The following is a 20,238-nucleotide window of genomic DNA, read 5'->3' on the forward strand; positions in this document are numbered from 1 at the left end:
TTCATGACTAAATTATCTAATAGTCATTTTTCTGTGGGATGGGAGAGCAATACATTTTGTTTTTTTCCTAAAGTGTTCTGAGGTAAAGTCTTCTGACATGGTCTCAGTCCCTAAAAATTTGCACAAGATTTGTGCACTTAAGAGCTAAATGGGAGGTAATGAAGTGCCACTAAGTTGGAGGTGTTTGTGTTAATGACAGAGAATTGTAACTACTGCTTCAAAGAAAAAAAAAAGGTTTCTACCACACTATACCCAATACAAAAGTGTCTGTTTACAGAATCAGAGGTTAATTCTGCTCACACTGTTCTGCATTAGGGAAATGGAAGTGAAGCTACCCAACTACATACCTCCTTATAGTTAACAGGCCTGTTCTTCCCCACTGTAAGTAAAGAGAACCACTTATGAGAGATACTGACACAAGGAACAGACAGACCTCATGCCCTCAACACAAGAGAAACACTTAACAGTATGGGGAAAGTCTGTCACAGGTTAAATGAATATTAACTGAATTAACATGACATCTAAGAAACAAGTGGTCTGGGAATCCAAAGGAAACTGAATTAAAAAAACAAATATACCTGCACACATACATAGGCATGTAAGTTGATCCATCTACCTACCAGTAACTAAATTTTATTGTATGTTAATGGTTTAAATGTACTTCATTTCTACATCCCATACAGTAAAACCTGAATGTTTGAGTACCTTGCCATTAGTGATGTACTTGCAATTAATTTTTAGAAATTTCTCTGTAAATGCTTCCTCCTCTTCAGAGGTGGATGATACCACTCTTGTAGGACGAACACATGCATGTGCTGGTGAAGCAGCCGACTCTTTCCGTTGGACTCCATCTGGATCCTAAAAGGGAATATAAAAAAAGAACTTAGCAACCTGTCTTTTTCAATACCAACTTTAAGAGATCTTCTGTTGTGTAATTTTTGTTCTTTTTCTTTAACATAAAAGCAAATGTAAAAATAGGGTTCCAAACCCACTGCAGTTTAAAGGACTGCTTTGATCTGACAGTCTATATAACTAGTCAACCACAGCTTAACCAGCCCACAATACGAAATGCTAGTGGGCAAAGATATTCAGAATCAACCTGGAAATAAACAAAAAAATGATGATCAGAACTCACAGAAGGAAACCATCTAATATACTGTCACATGCAAAATTTGAGCAGAAAAGATTATTTTCCAACCTTCAACAGACAAAGGTCCTATTAAATGTCTTCTGTTAGCCTTCCATTATATTATACACTAACTGTGTGTTGGAAGGACCCTCTGAAGGTCAGCTAGTTCAACCCTGTGTTCAAAGCAGGCCTAAGCCTACATTAGATCAGGTTGCTCATGGCCTTTTCAGTTGAGTTTAAGTCTTCAAGGCTGGAGATGCCACAGCCTCTCCAAGAAACCTGCTCCAGTGTTAAACCACCCTCATCATGAAAAACATTTTCCTGTTGTTTAACCAGAACCTCTTGTACAGCAACCTGCAGCTGTTGCTGCCCACCTATGAACCTCTGAAGACCCTGACTACTCTTCTCCCTCTAACCTGTTTATTTAGGTAGTACAACACAGAAGTCATGTTGTTCATTAGTATTTTCTTCTCCAGCCTAAACAAACCCAGGTCCCCCAGCCAATCCTTCCACATCTCTCATGTTTTCATCCCCTGAACAACTCAATGGTCCTCCACAGGGCTCTCTCCAGCATGTCAATCCTTGTCTCTTACTGGAGGTGCCAGAAGTGGACACAACACTGCAAATGGAGGTTCATGAGCCTCCCAGACAGCAGAATAATCACTTTCCTTAACCTGTTGGTACTCTTCTTTTAACTGCCACCTGGCAGGTGATAAGCCTTCACCATCACAAGTGGATGTTGTTCAACATGTCCACCAGGACACTAGCTTCAACCTCTCCTTGGCCCTTAGTATTTTTCTGCAAAACTGCTACGTAGCTAGCCAACCCTCACACAGTACTGCCCCACACATGGGGCTCTTTCTGCCCCAGCAGGTCTTATCTGCTGTTGAACTTCATGAGGTTTCTGCTACTTTGTCTCTCCAAACTCTCGATGTCCCTCTGATGAGCAGCCTTTGTCTTTCCCTCCAATGTACTGCCCACTTTCCCTAATTTTTGCTGCCCCCCCCCCCCCCAGCTTGATGACAGTGCATTCTGGTCTCTGTCCCACCATTCACATCACTGATGGGCAGACTCTAAACAATATTAGCCCCAGTAGGGACCCTCAAGGATGACTAACTGTCCACCACCACAAACAAACAAACGACCACACACAAATGCTGAATTGCTTTGAGCCCAAAGATCCTGACAATTTTTCCAGCCTATCTTGTAGTCCACCCATTCAATTCACATTTCCCCAGTATTGTAACAAGGCTGCTTTGGGACAACATCAAGGCCCTGGATCTAGTGAAGGTAAGTAATATGCACTACTCTTCCCTCCTCTGCTGAGCCAGGCATTCATCACTCTGGCCAGGTATAATACGCCTTTGGTAAATACGCTCTGGCTGTTCCCAACCAGCTTTTTCTTTCACATACCTGGATATAACTTCCAGATTTCTTTCATGATCCTCCTGGGCAGATAACAGGAAGAGTTATCTATCTTGTCTAACACTACATCCAACAAACTACTGAACATGGAACCCTACCAGGGACAGGACAGATAGTGAAAATTTTTTTTTTCAAATAAAAGCCACAGCTATAGTAGACAAGACTGCGTGAAAGCCTACTTATAGTCACAGCAACCCTGTTTTGGAGCTTAACCAACATTTAAAGACTTCCATTTCGAACAGAATTGCTATTTTTAGTTACTACTAAAAAAGTTAACTTCTACGTTCCCTTTGTTTTTCTGCTTTTCTGTTCAGTTCTGTTCACTAGTACAGATTGCAGCTAAATGCCTTTAATCATATCCAGGAACATTATGCACAATTGTTTTCAGCTCATCATCTCTCTGGCCTTCAGCCTTTGCCTTCATCTTTCAATTTTACTTACAAAGCAAACAAAACTTCTAGAACACTTAACTGAATTTTGCTTAATAAGCTAATGAAGATATAATTAAAAAGTTAACTTCCTGGAGATGAGTTCTCCTTCTATATATGCTTTTCTCCTAAAACATATGTGGTCAACCTTTGTGACGCATGTAACTTAGCAAATGGCTACAAGAGTTCCATAAGCCAGCTGTTTCTCATTCATATTGCCATGTGACATGGAAGCAGGACTAATAATGGTGGCAGACTTTCAAATTTAATAACAACACCCTTGTCACTACATATTATTTTGAAGTGGATTTTAAGTTTTATAGGTAGTAAAGCTTATTGGATCTTCTCAAATATGTGCATCACTGCTGAATAAAGAAACCCTTCACAAAACCCAGCAGCATAAGAAAGGCTTAAAAAAACTAAACTGAGTTCTTACATATACACTGACACTAGCAAACTTACTGAAATACACACTGAAGTCTTAGCTTAAGTGTAGCAACTTAAACTTAACAGGGTTATGTGGGTCTTACATTAGCCACGTGCTGGTTTGTATTTAGCCACATGGTTGTGTGAAGCTACTCCAATGTTTGATAAAACAGAAACAAAAGAACACAGCATATCATAGTTTATATTTTGCCTTAACAGAGGTTCAGATGTTGCTTAGTCATCTTATTCAATTTCTAGCAAGAACTCATTGATTTCAGTGACCACAGCACAGAGAGCAGACCCCTTTACATTATACGTGCAGAGTAACATATCCTCTTTATCTTGAAATGTGCTTAAATTTAAACTGCAAATCTGGAGTCAAAAAATCAAGGAAGAGTCAAAGACAACAGACATACATCAATACAGAGCATTAGAGAACGTATGCTAGTATTTCTCTCATTCATAAGAATAGCAATCAGCAAAGAGAGAAAAGAGTAACATGGAAAAGAGGTGCTATGATGAAGAACAAAACCCTCCAGCCTTAACTGCTCAAATAGAAGTTGAGTGCTTTTTGTGTTGCTGGAGAGACTGTTTGCAAACAAAACCAAACACACACACACAGTACTGTACTGACAAGTACAAATGATTTCTGTTCTTTGCTTTCTTTTGACAAACTATCTAGGAACATCCCTTCCTTCCTTACATGTACTTCAAATGTACCTCAGAAATTGAAACTTTCATAAAGTACTCTATGTTGTCACATTGCTCATTTGTTTGACGTTCCCCGAAGCATTTAAGAACTGCTTGTAGCAATCCAAGACATATAATGAGATGCGCAAAATAGTTCTGCAACAATAAAGTGTCGGTTAAATGAAGTTTAACAAATTGTTGCTAACATTGAACTGCACTCACTAAACAAAACGTTTTGCATAAGAGGATTTTAACTGTTTTTTAAACTACTGAAGTATTTTAATCTACTTTCTTCTACACTTTCAAGATTTTCTCTCTGCTATGTGTATACAGTCAATAAAAGTGTTTCCAATAAATTACAGGTTTGGTTACACTAGTCAGCTTCCTTATCTACTATATGCAACCAAACATACACAAAATAATCCACAAAAGCAAGAATAAGGTGGTTTTCTGATATGGGATCTAGTGCATTGTAGGAAGAGCTCTGATTATCCCTTGAGTAACTTCTTACAACATATATGGGTAGGCCTATTCTAGCATTTACAGTCATTCTGAGACCAATACAAAACAACATTTTCTTGCAGACTAGTCTATTACTGCGCTACACCATCTTCAGTTTGCCATAAAACAAAGGATATTATTTAGCACAGATGACAGCAGACATCTCACAAGAACAGGCATGCTAGGTCAGAATAAAAGTATAGCAGCAAAACCAAATAGTAATTTTCAGAAGAAGGGCATAACAGTCTTTGTAATGGAGCTTGGGAACCTATTCAGCAACAAAGCAATACCTTTACATTTAAACTTCTCTGGACCAAGTCATGCAAGCAAATAAATAAATGCATGCCTAAAGTCTCAAACCTTCCTAAACTTTGAGCACACAGAATCCCAGAGTAGACATTTGACAGCTTGACAGAGCACTATTAAGAAGCACTATCAAGGAAAGTTGTTGTCCGAGAGAAAAGACAACAATAACTGGGAAAAGAATAGTAGTGACATATTAAGAAACATCTGAATAAGGTCATAATTGCGTAAATTGCAGAGAAGCTCAGGTTCCAATACTGCATCTTGCTGGTTGGAGCTCTCTGCATGGAATTCTGTTCACAGCAAACCAGTGCTCCTGGGAAGACATGCTTTTACAAAGCCAGCTCCTAGCCAAAAACTGACATTTGAGCTGATTACACAGCAGCTTTGATGGTCAATTTCAGTATTTGAAAGTCTACAAAGGTAGAACTATGAGCAGAAGTCAGCTATAATCAACTCTGTATTAACCCTTCACTGAAACAGACTTTATTTCTTTGTTTGCTAAATAAAAACTAGAGAACCTCCTCCCCACACCTCTACAGAGAGCAGGGGGAGCCCCTAGCTTTTAGATACTTGAGTATTCTTGCCAATGTATTATTGCTACAAAAGCTATCAATAAGATTAGAGACAAATGTTTAACTAGTTCTGAAAGGTAACAAATACAGAAATACAACAGGAACTAGTAATTAAGATTTCAGTGTGCCAGGATAGTATTTTGCTATAAATAACTTGCCTTCAAATCACTTTTCACACAGAAACCTGTCATTTACAAAGACTAAAAGCTTGTATTTACTTTTAAAAAGGTACTGTTTTACTTTTCAAGTCCAAGAGTTGTAAAGTACTTTCTTGCCAAAAGGACAGGATTGTTTAAGAAGAGAGCATAGCATCTGTAACATCTTGCAAGGGAAAATGAATTTCAAGGACAACAGGTATACCTACATTTACTGTAGCCTTGTCAAGCTCTGCTTCGGAAGATGTAGGTGATAAGGGACTTATAGGACTTAGAGAGGGGGAGCTCTCCACACTAGAAATGTAGTCTGGGTCAGGAACATACAAAATCTATAAAGAAGATATAATGTAGTTAGAAGTTATGCTTTCAGGTTTACTTTGATTTCCCATGACTTCAGGTATATTTGCTATGCTTTCTCAAAGTAAGCTATACAAAATCACTCCTGCTCCCCCTAATTTTAACAGAAATGGGGAGTTGGAATAAATAACACCACACAAGGTACTTCTTCACTTTAGCTTTTAAAGTTTTTACATGCTATCTTGAGGTAAGATTGATTTTTAGTCATAGTAATTGAGGAAAAAGTTCAGATGAAAAGCATTAGAAGTATTCAGCATGCCAGGAACACCCAATACAGTGTCCAAGGAAGACCTGCCCAATTATTTATCTTGCTATTACTCTACTATTTGAGCAACCAAGAAACAGGCAGGGGAACAAGTTCCTAGACATAGCTCTTGGCACAAAAATTGAGGGTAGGGAAGGGAAGAAAAGGTCTTGGGGCATACATGTTTAAGTGTAAAAAAAAAAACCCACCCAAAAATCAACTGAAGTTACTCAGTCCTTAAATACATTATTTTGGCCATGGTAGGTATTCAAGCTACCTAGCCACAATCAAATAAACACAGGATTTTTTCAAACAGAGGGCTAATACCAAATGGCCAATGGTTAATACCATAGCTGACCTATCACTTGTTTCCAGGCCTAACTGTCAAAGAGAAGTGAAAAGTGAAGGCAAAAAAAACCCAGAAACAAAAAGATGTAAGCAATAGTGACCTATAAGAAGTGAATGGTAGTTCATATACTGCTGCTAAAGCCAGCGAGTTTTCACAGTGGAATAGAAACATTATTCAATTTATTAAAATAGAATTGCAGGCAGTAATATAGTCAGGAATGTTGTTTGTAAGCTGCACCCTGAACTTGTGTTCCGAGCTAGAGTTGGTAAACAGCCTGCTATATTTGCAAAGTAACAATTTATCTTATACCCAAGTGTTATTATACCATTAAGTATATTTAGTTTTAGAAGTCCTCTGATCTTATTTAAGAGAGACAGGTAGCTTCATTACATGTTCCCTTTTCAGGCAGTTAAATTAACAGGCACAAGGAATTAACAAACTAGAGAAAAATGAAACACTCTTTTACAAAGCCTATAGGAAAACCAGTAAGAGAAGTACTTTAACACTTTCTCTGGTAGAGAAGAGAAACATGGGGAAAAAGGTCTTTGCTGGATTAGTAATATATATAGTGCAATAGTACCTGTCCAGGAACGACTGCTCTGGAGAAAAGCTTATTTAATTGAACCAGTTCATTGGGTGTTGTATCAAATTTCAAGGCAATACTGTTTAAAGTATCTCTTGATTCCACCTGTATCAATTGGGAAAAAAAGAAAAACAAACCTGTAAGCAGTTAGTTCAAATAGTGGCTTACAAATTTTATCACTTGTAGATTTACTGAGATTTTGATGAACTTTTAAGTCTTCATATCTTATGATTGCCCACGCCACCCCCACCCCCCAACAGAAAAAACATACCTACCCCCTAAATATTACTCTACTGCAACCCCATACAAGGACATGTGCCTCCCCCCAGTTTTCAGGTGGCCAGAAGCGTCAGTCACACACTCTCGAGCTGTAGGCTCAGCTATTGCACCAGAACTTCCGATTCACTGCCAGGTACCACTGGACCAATACACAATTGACTGGTTTCATAGAACCCTTCAATCTCCCTTTTCATCACCTCTTCTCTGTTCTTCATTTATGGAAAAGCTGAAGCAATCTCTACAAACACAAACACACTCTCTTCCCATTGAAATAAACTTCTGTTAACCTGACTTTCAAGTAAAATCCATCACCAAGATAAAAAGCAAACTCAGAATCACAGAAAAACTGCTGAAACAAAACAGGTCAACCAATATGACAGCAGATGGAGCATAAGCATTTTGAGTAGGTGATTCCTGAGTAAGGAAAGGATTTTTTTCATCTCTTTTCACCCCCATCTCCCAAAATGTATTCAATATGAACCAGCAGAAGAAAGCAAAAGAAAAAAGTTTTATTCAGAGAGTATTTCAGAATAAAGAATTGACAGCAAGCATTTAAGAATGGTGCAGACGATATGACAAAGGAGCATACAACCAAAACAAGTTTATTACATAATGGCACAGGGTTTCATAAACCCTGAACCAGGAAAAATAAATCTCAGCAGTTAAGAGAAGATGTAGCTTTGTGTATATTGCTTGTGTTGCTAAACATGGAGCACAGCTAGAAAAAAAAATCCACTGACTCCTGTTTTAAGTATCTTCTCATTTGTCCCTCAATACATCTGCAGAAGTTATATACCTTCTGCTCTATAGAAATAGTAAGTATTACACTAATTATTCACAGGTTTCATTTTTCTTCTATTTTTAGGCTTTTCACTTAACTAACTTTTTTGACAATTACAGAAAAGAATGCTTTCTCTTTTAAATTCCCTTCTCTTTACTTAATTTTCAAGGGAAAAGTAGGGAATGCAGGAAAAAGTGAAAGACAAAACCACATTTTTCTTCATAGTGTATGTTCCTCATGCAACTGTTTTGAGAAAGCCAGTGGTTATCATTAGCTGACTTTGCATACCCACTAGGTATCTTCTGGTCTTCACTCACCTCCTTAACAAAAATGTGGAAGCACAATGTCTTGCATGCCTTGTCAACTGTTGCTAGACTTAAACATAGATACCCTTTACTTCTGCTTGAACAATTGAACTGGGGCAGAAAAAAAAAAATGAGTGTAGGGAAGGGAAGGAAAGGCCTCAGACCATACATGTTTGAATAGCTTTTGGTACTGCTTGCTTTGAGAGCAAACCTTGATCTTACACAGTTGGAAAGAAAAAAAGCAGTGTTCGGAACCAAAAGACTAAAACACTATTTCCATAACTGCACCGCAGTGTAGTTAAGTAAAAAAACATATATTGGGCTAGCCTGCTTCCAGCCATACTATATTGTGGACTGTCCCAGTTGAATTAGTATATTCTATACAACTAATAAAGACTATGTTTTGCTGTCAGTATAATGTAACAAGGCACATTCATCATTCACAGAAGCAGCAAACATTTTGCTAGAGTAGAAGAAAATATATCTATAGGTTATAGTGATAGTTAATACTGGGTGATTAAGTAGTATTTTAATATATTTTGTTTGCATGACAAAAATAGCTGGCAAGCAGAGTTTCTATTGGCTGCAAAGCAGAAGTAGTATATAAAAAGTTAAACAATTGCTCCTCAAAATGCATTCCCACTTAAACATTCCAGAACTTAATGAACAGAACATTAATCCCAAAAGAATTTAGGAAAATATATGCTTTCTCTTTATTAACTTTTTTTAAAGCTATGTCATGTTAGGGAACACATGTTCACAGTACAGGAATAACAAAGTATAACTGACAGATATAAAGCAGCAAACTATATCCTTTAAATAGAGAAGTGGGTTGTCCTGCAAGAAAAAATGCTACAAATATAAATGTAATTTGAAGGCTGTTATAGTTCAACAGATAAAAACAGAGGGCAGTTTGGGATATTAACATAATTAACGTTCACAAGTAAGAGCTAAAGAATTTCCTTTCATACAGAAGTAACATTATGTAAAGGTGCATTTATCAGTCTAGATTCACTAAAGAAAAAAAAAAGATAGGTATTGCCAAAGAAATGGCAATTAGCTTTTTTAGATAAATTTTAATTCTATTACGACAATTCCTTATACAGGAAGCCATTAAGCTAAACAAAGCAGCAAACATCTCTATTAGTATCTCAGGTATGAAAGACTGTATTGTAGTACCTCTTAGCAATTCAGTACTGTACGATCACATAGAAATGCAAGAAATATGAATATTCTCATACACCACTTTTAATTGGTACTAAAGCAGAAATCAAAACAGGACCCTAACCTGACCAGAAACGTACTACTTGTTCCACAAATGGTAACAAAACTGACAACCAAATCAAGGAACAGTAGTGTTTCTATCAGAAGCCCTACGTAATACAGAAGGTTTGCTGAAACAAACTCTAAAGTGAGATTCAAAAGTTTGCTCTCACATAAGTGTTGGAGGACAACAGTTAGCTGCTCGGTAGATATTCCTTAGGTGTCACTTAATGACTGAAATATTTGAGATTTTAGACTAAGTTATGATAGGAGATAAAATTAACTAACTAAGAGTATTCAATTAAAACCCACAAAACTTAAGCCCTTTAAGAGTGCATTTACTCTTTCCAGCTTTCAGAAATAAAAACATCTGGTAAGATTTCTCGGCAACTAAAGGGTTTATCTCACAAACCATGAACACATGAATGGCAAATGTAAGCTTCCTTTTCTTATTTGGCTGTAAAGTTTGCACAGGTGAATCCCTACATGGGATTTCAGAGACCAGTACTAATACCTTCTTAAAACAAAGAAACTCTTCCTGTAATAAAGACTGTGTGAAGTATCTCCCTATATTCAAAGGCCTATTCTCCAATTCTCAGGCTTTCCACTACTTAAAAAAATGGAATCTAAACAGCCAAAAGATGAAAGAATAAACTATGCTTTTCCACAAAGTTAAGAAATAAAAAATTCAAAATGCACCACCACATACCACAGCTGCCGCCAAGTTTTTCCAATCATTTTTTTCCCCAATCAATTCAATACTGGAAGAGAGAGCAAAAAGTAACTCCTCCTCTCCCAGAAAACAAACTTTCTATGTATTATGCATGTAGCTATTTAAATGCTATTCTGAATTTTAAGAATTTTATATAAATGTTTGGATATTAAAGTAATATGCTGAATTTTCATGGGAAAATTTCCCCTCTTGAGAAGACAGTGGGATGATGAACAGTGATTGCATTGTTTCGTGATTTTAACAGAATGGCAAGATTTGTTCCAATACAAGCAAGCCTCTGAAAAACAATCACCAGAGATGAAAACACTATGTTATTCCCTGAAACAATACAAAATGGACTTGAGCAAGCCAGCTGGTGCCTTGAAGTGGTTCAATACATATCATGCATTGCCTTTGCTTCCTTCAGGATACTGTCTTGAGTCTAAAGATTGAAAGAAACTGATTAATGAAAATGTAAAAAGAAAACAAGAATTACTTACTCAGGACCATGTTAAACTTAACACACACAAACTCGGCTTTGTACAATAACTTCTGTTGAAAGAAAGCTTCCAAAATATAAGTTTTCCTATACCCATTACCAAGAGCTTCTAGTCATCAACTCTATTATGCAAAGACACAGAAGACCTTATTATGTAGCTACTTCTACCTTATATAGTCACTTACATATGTATACAACTAAGTCTAAAGTTGTTAATTAAAAATCATTTTACAGATATGACCAGATACAGAAAGAGCCACTTAAGAGCCACACCTTCCATCTTCTTTTTCCAATAAAATCCCAAATCAAACACTCTCTTCAAATCATTGTGTCCCCATTTGAGCAGAGGTACATCCCATTACCCCTTTTCCATTTACTACAGAGCACTACTTATATACCCATGGTTGCCAGGTGTGCTTGTGCGCACTAGTAGGCAGATAGCTTCAGAGTCACTGACTACAGTTCAAATTGCCTTCACTTCTGTCAGATTAGCAGGTGGCAAAGTTATTGAAAAACCTTATCTAAAACCAAATTATCTACTGATATTTTAATGAACTTCACTGTCATTGCATCTCAACAACTGGAGTTCACTCATTCTTCCATTAAAAATTACACATTGAATACATATGAATCAGAGTGCACAAAGAATTATTTAATTATTTTTGAAATTATTTCAAGACTAAAGCCAGAAAACAACAATAATTTAAAAGGAACTAACAAAATTAAAGAGATGGGAAGACTAGAAGGAGGGGTGAGGACAAGGGGGAGAAGAGGACACAACAACTTTGGCATTGTACCCAAGCCTTTAGAAATATCAGATTATGACTACATTAACTAATTCTTAATAGGCCTAAATTCTGTAATATGTGATATCAGGAAAATGGAACTTATAAATAACACCAAAGCAACTTCAAAAATAAATTTTAAAATTAGGTAAAAGATACAACAGATAAAGTAATATGTCATCATTGTGATCCATATTTTCTAGATTCCCCAAAACTGCAAGAAAGGCTATGACAGTGGAAAAGTGACAGTCAGACAAGAACACAATCCTTGGCTTTGAAATGGCAGCACCAAGAAAAAAAGTAAAAACTCCTAAGCGTGTAGTAGTCTAAACAGCATGTAAAGGCTTACAATGACAATAAAACTAGCTGCACCAGAAGAACAAACCTTTAGCGCTCTCTATCCAAGTTACCCTAGGATTGAAAGCAAAATCCACCATTACTCTAGAGCGATATTAGCAGATACTCACCATTTATCTACTCTCAAAAGAAACATGTTCAGGAAGTCATTACAACAAGAAATTCCAAGTATTTATGTGGGTTCAAAGTCTAGCAAACTTTCACCTGTTTGATGGTCACCACAAATACACCTGCCACCCACACCCCTTGAGCTAAGAAAGAATAAAAACTCCTTGTTTTACCTTAAATAGCTGACTTCAGAAGCCCCTATAGTTTTGTTCTAAGTATATACATCTAACTAGTTTCTAACTAAAACAAAAGATGACTCCAGACCCAGTTTCTGGATGTTGGACTTACCACTAAATAACCAGGAAAAAAAAAAAAAAAATCATCACATGCAGGAAGACTGGTAGTTCAACACTACCAGTCTTAAGACTCTGGTCTACTATAGGCTTCTGTGACCTTCATTAATTGATATCAGGCTCTTTTCATGATCTGGACAACATACTCTGTGTATTAGGTGCTTATCTGCTATTTCAGTAGAAGAGCATTGTCTTCCATCCCCAGAAAGTTAAAGGGGATGGAATGGGGCAGGGGAAGGAAAGTCTCACATAGAGGCCTCCAACACTGGTAAGCCACATCACTGTTCTCCAGTGCTCACTTGTAATTTAACAAAAAGTGCTTTTCTTGTGTAGTCTATTGCACTTGAGAAAAGACTATCTGTAAATAGCCACAATTATTTCCTGTTTCTCCTCAAAAGGAAGAGGGGTTAGAAGGCTTTTGCTGAAGTCATGCCACTGCTAGCATGTTATTATCATTGGCAATCAGTGGCCAGCACTGTCTGCTTATGCTCCTTTGTTTATCTGTAGCTGGTTCTTCTAACACTGTAGGCAGACACTGGTTGTGTTTGTACAACATGTAACACAGAAGACTTCTAACGCAATGTTAATATAATGAAGTCAAACTAGCAACGTAAAAATGCCATTTTCACAACACAAAAAGGATTAAAAAAATGTTCTAGCTAGTGATAATAATTCACCTAAACTATTTGCTCTGTTGGTCCTTAGAGCTTGTTCAACATGCATCAGCTGTGGGCAGAAGGAGAAAACAGTTGGCTCGGAGCACCAGCTGCAAATTCTGAAATAATAGATAATATCAACTTGCATCAAATCTATTGACTGACATTCAGAAAAGGAGAAACTATATTAACTTTAAAATATCTGTTCACTCCCTAAGTAATAACAGCAAAAATAAACCAGAGTTTTCTGTATCCTTTAGAGGCAGCTTAGGACTTGCTTCCTTCCCTTCATACCGCATCTGTTGACATCTTTCGCTGGTGCTACATACAGAACAGCAGTTCCAAGTTTTTATGCTTTGGGGATTTTACATTAAAATCTTTAACATTAACTGCTTTTTGGCTTTAGTTTTCAAGAAAAATATATTTTATTGTTTATTTGTCTTCAAAGTAATGACCTTTTTTAAAAAAATTCTGGTGGGAAGTGTATTTCACCTTAAAAACCTATAGTTTGCATCAGTGAGATTCCAAACTTCTGTACTACAAATAAGCCCTTCCCTCCTAAAATCATGTAGCCACTGGAAAAACACATTAAGTTATTATTTAAAAAAAAAAAACAAACCACAAAGAAAAAACCCACTAACTTTACTACAAGACTCAGTGGGGCAGGAAGGCTGGTTTCTGCCTTAGTCATTCTACTACTTCTCAAAGCAGCAACACATGCAGACATATAAACGTGTGTGCTGTTGCTTTGAGAGGTAATAGAATGAAAGCAGAAATGAGATATAATTTCATCTCTCCACATGAAATAAAGTCATAAATAACACAGTAGCAAATTATCACAATAGTTACCAGACCTCTCTTATACATATAGTGAACCTTGGTTCCTAAAGGTTAGATCTGTGCATTTTATTAAAACATATACACATGACACAGAACCAAAAGCTCTGAAAACTTGATGTTACTCAAGCACTTCACAAGTGAAATGTACAGCAAGACCAGACAGAATATAGCATTTGTGAAGCATTTGTGAAGCTGTTCCGTACATGCAACAGGCTCCTTTAGAGACTGGACTAAGTTTAAAGACAAAAAGTCTTTGATTCTTGTGAATCGTCTTTTGACTCACAAGGAAGTGACGCATACTTCAGTATGTATTAAGAAAGTTATTTTTGCAAATAAAGCTCCACCTACTGGAACACAAAAACCTGCAGAAGTACATGACAACTTGACACATACTAATTTTAAAAAGGAAAGCTTGGTGCTTTAGCTTTGCCTGAAATCTTATATACCAAGGTAAATGCATGCACATGGTGCCAAGAGACAAGGGATTTACTGACTGCAGAGGAACCCCAGTTTTACAGATTTACACCTGAGCATTTTTTCCAATTGTTTCAGACAAAGTAGAGGTAATGTAATAGAAATAACAGACATATTTACTTTATCATTCTTCAGCTGATAGAACTTAAGCAGCAGAAATTTCTTTTTCGATTTTCAACTTCAAGGAAGTCTTTAGTATAGGCTACAATTATATTCAAATTCCCAATATAAGCCACACTAATGAAGTGCTTCTCACTCCAATCCACACATCCTCTGTCTCTCTCCAGATGACTACCACAGCCTTCTCAGTAGTTAAGCCATATCACAGCTTGACTTAATGTAACATTAAGAGTTAAGTCTCCCCCATATCTCTTATTCTTGGAATAAGAGAACACCAAGAGGTCAAGTAAAGACTTTTTATAAAGAAGTTCTCATCTTTAATCATGTCTACCTTCAAAAGCACTCGAAGATAACTGTGACAGACTTCCCCTATTTTAATGTTAACCCTATAAACATTATTTATAGGCTTAATTATATTTCCAGTATGTAACACAAGACAGATACTTCTCACTTCAGTTTCCCTTAGTAACCACAAATGTGAAAAGCTGACTGCAGCACAGTTTGAGGGTCATTTCAAGAACAGAACAGGCAGAGAAAGGCTCCATTTTCAGACAGTGCTGCGGAAACAGATCCATACAGTAAAAGGTATAGAGATCTATGAAAATTATTAGGAGAATGCCAGAAGGTCAGTATCAAGATATAGCTTCCTCCCCCCCACCTCCACTTCATTCTGACAGTTCTCCTGATTTCAACAGTTTATTAATAATGCTGAAAGCAGGGAACTTGCACAGGATTTTATAATTAATCCTATTTACCATTTCTTAGTTACCTGAAAGTGAACCAGTCAGATTGATTAGTTTGGGGATTTTTTAAGGAAAAAAAAGTAAACAAAAAAAAATCATTAAAAAAGCAAGTACTACTAGCTAATTCCTGATTTAATTCCTGTCAAAATAAGCTATCAGATACACAGAATTCTTAGATTAAAGGTAATGCACATTATTGTTTTGCTTATATTTTATGAAACTTTAAGTCTGCACTTGCTATGCAATGACATTCTAACAATAAAACAGTAACTTACAGAATATTCAATAGTCCCTTTAGGCTTTTGAAAAGACATTCGTCGCCCATCTTTCTTGTCTGGGGTCTTCTTCTGGCCAGTGTCTGAAAAAAATTGAGGCAACGTGCGTGTTAAATTCATTTTCCTCTCTCAGTACTGTCACAGGCTGCTGACTACAGCCCTGTGGGCAGACATCTAATTCACCAGTTACAGCTTGCTCCCGGTGACTCTAACAAACAACCGGCTGCTAGAACAGGGACTTCATTCCTCTGCAATGCTTTAAGAATTTGACCAATATAAACCACTGATAACTGGGAATCAGCTAACTGCATAAGTAATTGCTGCTATCCAGGAAGCTATTAATGAAGGGAGACTAAGGAGGAGATGGACCCCATCGGGCAAGCAACATTTCTGGTACTACTGTATTTAATTGGTTTTATATTGTACCCAGTCTGCTTTCATCTAGAGGGGAGATGATCTAGAGCTCCTGTGTGTTCAGTTTAATCAGTTGGGGGTTTTTGTCACTGTTTGATAAGTATGTAGTATTTAAAGCTTTTTTATAAAACAAAGAGCATTAGTGTTTAACTGCACAATTACCCTGTCTGTAGCAAACACACACAACCTGTACATAAATAATAAAGATTCTAAATAACACAAGAACTGTTCTTTTTATTGGGGCATTTTATTTTGAAGACCTCCATCTCATAGACCAAATTGACAACAATTTGTACCTGAAATATATTTTATTTTTATACTAACTGGCTCGACAGTTATGATAAGCACAATGAAACAGTGTACTTACACAATTCAACAGAAAGCATTTAATTCTACATCTCTAGAGAAGTGGTTTAACATATCCATTTATACACACACATACACTTTGAGATTAATTTCTTAAGAAGTTAGGTCTCTGTCACAAGTCCTCCACCTTCAACAGTTAAATATCTGCTATTAAGGAACCCAAAATACTTACATGAACGAGATATGTTAAGTTTCCATGCTACAATGGGATTAGTTATACCTCCATTTTGATACATTCAAATTTCTGTTACCATAACTGAATATATTTAGTCAAATATTTCAAACCAAACTGAATAGAAGATACAAATGTTACAAAATACATTCTTTTAAAATATTTCAGCATGGCTAGATTGAGAATAGAAAACATACTGTATGTCTATTTAAGCCTCACCTGAGGTACTAAGGAAACTTGCTATAAATTGACAGCAACTTCTGTGCATTTTTTTTAAGTTATCCTGACTGCAACACTGGAAGAGAGACTAGACAAATACTTGCATGAAATTCATATACCCCCTCCCAAACTTTTACAAGGACAGTAGAAACTATCAAGATATGAGAAGGAAAAAAAAACCCCAACACTGCAATGCAAATTTCACAGGAAGTTCTGCAGTGCCAAAAAAACCCCAAAAGAAACAAAATACAAAAAAACAAAACCAAAAACCTCAGCAAATATCTTACATTTGCTATATAAGGCAAGCTGCAGAAGACAATAAAAATGATTTCTAGCAGATTCAACATGAGTACTCTCCTGGGGTATTCTTTACATAATAAGGAAATAAACACTGGACTAATTCTACTTCTTTTACATATTGAAAAAAATCTGAGGGAGAATGTTCCCACACCTACAAGATAAAAATTGATCTGTAGATGGTATTAATTATGTAAGTTTTTACAGCTATGAATGACAGTCAAGACTTTAAACCTACTTTTAAAAACTGTACATAAATCTGAAAATCTAGACACTGTAATTCTGCATCCTGCTATCTTCCCTTATTTACTAATTGCAGCTTTTTAAAAGAAACCTTTATTTCTGATTATAGTAATAATTGTTAAAGTCACTACACAAGTGTCTCTAGGGGAAATTAAGCCAACTCAGTAATGAATAAAATACACTTGAAGTTTGTGTGCAGACTTAACAGTCAGCAACATTCCCTCTTCCAGGTCAAATATTTTGTCACCAAAGTTCCTACCTGACCTTGCAACACAACAGGTACCTCCTCAGCAAGCTACTGAAAAACTGAAACAGCTGCTTGCCTGTAGCTGTTCCAAATTTTTCAGCCCATATCAAAGCTTTGCCAGTAGCCTAATCATTTTCCTTTCAACAGCAGTCTGGTTCAAATAAGCCTAAGCAAAAGTCAAAGGATGCAGCTGAAGACAGACTGATCCCATCCAGGATCCCATACATGCCTTAATCTATACATGAAGCATCCCTACTGTACAACAAGCATCTTCTTCCCCTGCTCCCCTCCCCATTAGATAGACAGAAAGAAGCTCCATACTACAAAGGTATATACACACTTCATTTGTATATAGCCCAGTGTTGTTTGGTTTTTTTCATAACCCAAAGTTTCCTTTTTATTTTTACTGGTTCACGTGTGTCTAAAGGTTTGCAATTAAGAGGTCAAGGTAACTTGTTATCTTCTCCCTCTCCAGTAACTGAACAGTAGAATAAAGTCTTGCACAAATAACCACTTCTGTTCCTTATGCCAGAAATAAACAAAGAAAGTTATTTGTTCTTCAGGACAGAAGGGGCTGCTGCTTTACTCTTCAGAGCACTCTGATAACTTCAGGAAAGTAAGAGCAACCAGGAGAAAGGGGTGAGGAAGGAAGGTCCCTGTTGAAGGCACCTTGGAGAGAAGCAGATGCCAGCAGAAGGCCTATCACAAATTCCCCAGGAGCTTATACTCTGCAGTTTTTCACTTTTTTTTTTTAATGTCATCCCCTCCCATACCTAAGACAGTAATTCCTACCCTTCCCATCAGTGCCCACTTTCATTCCTTCCCTCTGTGATAGCACTATATGGATACAGGATTCAAGTGCTTCATAACCTGCTGTGACCTAAGTCTCCCAAGGCAAGAAGAGATGGAGGCAGGCAGCGCTGAGCCACGCATGCGCTGACCACCCAGCTGGCCAAGCACTGGGCACAGCTGTCACACACCACACCTCCGCCCACAGCCCCAGTGCTTGAGTTCTCTCTTCACACAGAACCCGGCCATTTCACCCAATGTCTCAGAAACAAAACTAGGAGGTATTTCAATTGTGAAAATACGTCAGAGTAGCAGAGACATGAATTCAACCTCCCTGATGGCATACTACAAAGCCTCCAACTATCTCTCGCTGAATGAGCAAGGTATTTATTTTTGAGAGGAAAGTTAAGTGCATCTTTTAGCCATCCTTGTGCCTCTGGTATTCTAGGCAGCATGCGAAGTGGAAACAACTGTCAGAATAGGATGCAGTAGTCTGAGAAGACCTCAGCACCAATGAGCACTGGTCTTGCCCTTTCATTTTACTTATTTCCCCGGTAACTGCTGCACATGAGCTCATCTTGTTAGGTTACACACAATCATTACCTCATCTGCCAGCAGTAAACCAGTGAGACTACAGAAGGCTGATGTTCACAGACCACAGGTGTAAGAAAAGCCTGACACCACTGACTACGCTGTACACAACCTCAACAGTCAACATGAACTTGTTTAACAAGGGGATCTGTGGTGCTAGGTTATCAGATCTCTAGCCATGCTGTTTTAGACAGAAACAAGACCAGACCTATTGTAACATCAGGAGTTGATGTTTTAATTCTGAACTACCATTTCACAGGAGTGGGCCTCCACAACAGCTTGAAACACTGAAGTGAAAAAAGTACACGTCAGATCCACAAGTGACAAGAAAATATTTCAACTGTCTAGTATTTAAGACTAGAACTAGAAAGATGCAGAAGGCAGTGTTCAACATTACACCAGACCAATATTCAGTCTGAATGCAGGCATACAGAAATTTAAGATTAAATGACTGAAGCATAAGAATGGTTACATATGATCATCAACATAACCAGAAAGAAGGAATTACCGTTCCAACATATTTATACAAGATAAGAAAAGGGTTTTTAGGAACATTATGTTTTCAATGTTTTAGGAACATACAGTTTTCAATGAGGCAGCTTTGACCTTAAAATATGTAATAGGCAGTGGCATTATTCAACTGAAATTTGAAGACAACTGAAGTTAAATTCCAACACTTACGGGGGATTCTACTAACTGCCTCTGTGCCACTGAATTTTGGTTGACTGAAAAATATTCCTGTGGCACTGCTAGTTCCAACTGACATGACAAGAGTGACATTTCCTATTTCTTAGTATGCCACCTGAGCTGAATTGTAGACCTTTAATCTTCTGCTTGTTGATGCTTCTAGCATATCCTTTGGACTTCTAGCCATAGGAGCTGGTAAAGAGAATGCAAGATTTGTACTGTGAAGTAACAATGCAAAGAACTGTTCAGGAGTATCTTCAAGCTCTGCAGAGAGTAAAATGCATTAAATTTTCCTTTACCCTACTATTTTTCTGCATGATAAGCTTAAATTTCAAATAACTTGCAATCTTTCTCAGCTGCTGATCTTCCATTCATTTCAATGTTAACAGAAATTACAAAAATAACTTTTTCCAGAGGAATAGATTGATAAACAAAAAAGTATCCTCTGAGATAAAGCGAGTAAACTGGACAAGTCCACAATTAATGCAAATTGTTTACAGTTAAGCTTATTATGGTGAAGATGATGAGAAAAAGGTGATTTATCTCCCCTCCTCCCCC

At 37.1% G+C, this 20,238-nt stretch overlaps 1 protein-coding gene across 10 annotated transcripts in view; it reads right to left on the reverse strand.

Moving 5' to 3' along the window:
* The window catches only part of OXR1 (oxidation resistance 1), a 297,931-nt gene that overhangs the window by 54,598 nt on the left and 223,095 nt on the right, over nt 1-20,238 (reverse strand). For all 10 annotated transcript variants that reach the window (XM_074810861.1, XM_074810964.1, XM_074811420.1 and 7 more), the window contains 4 exons: nt 15,656-15,738; nt 7,163-7,270; nt 5,842-5,961; nt 706-858 (listed from right to left, as the gene is read on the reverse strand). In XM_074810861.1, the coding sequence (XP_074666962.1) occupies nt 706-858; nt 5,842-5,961; nt 7,163-7,270; nt 15,656-15,738 (464 nt within the window). The remainder of the gene's footprint in view (nt 1-705; nt 859-5,841; nt 5,962-7,162; nt 7,271-15,655; nt 15,739-20,238) is intronic.

This window comes from Strix aluco, chromosome 1 (genome assembly GCF_031877795.1).
Source record: "Strix aluco isolate bStrAlu1 chromosome 1, bStrAlu1.hap1, whole genome shotgun sequence".
NCBI classification, from domain to species: Eukaryota; Metazoa; Chordata; class Aves; order Strigiformes; family Strigidae; genus Strix; species Strix aluco.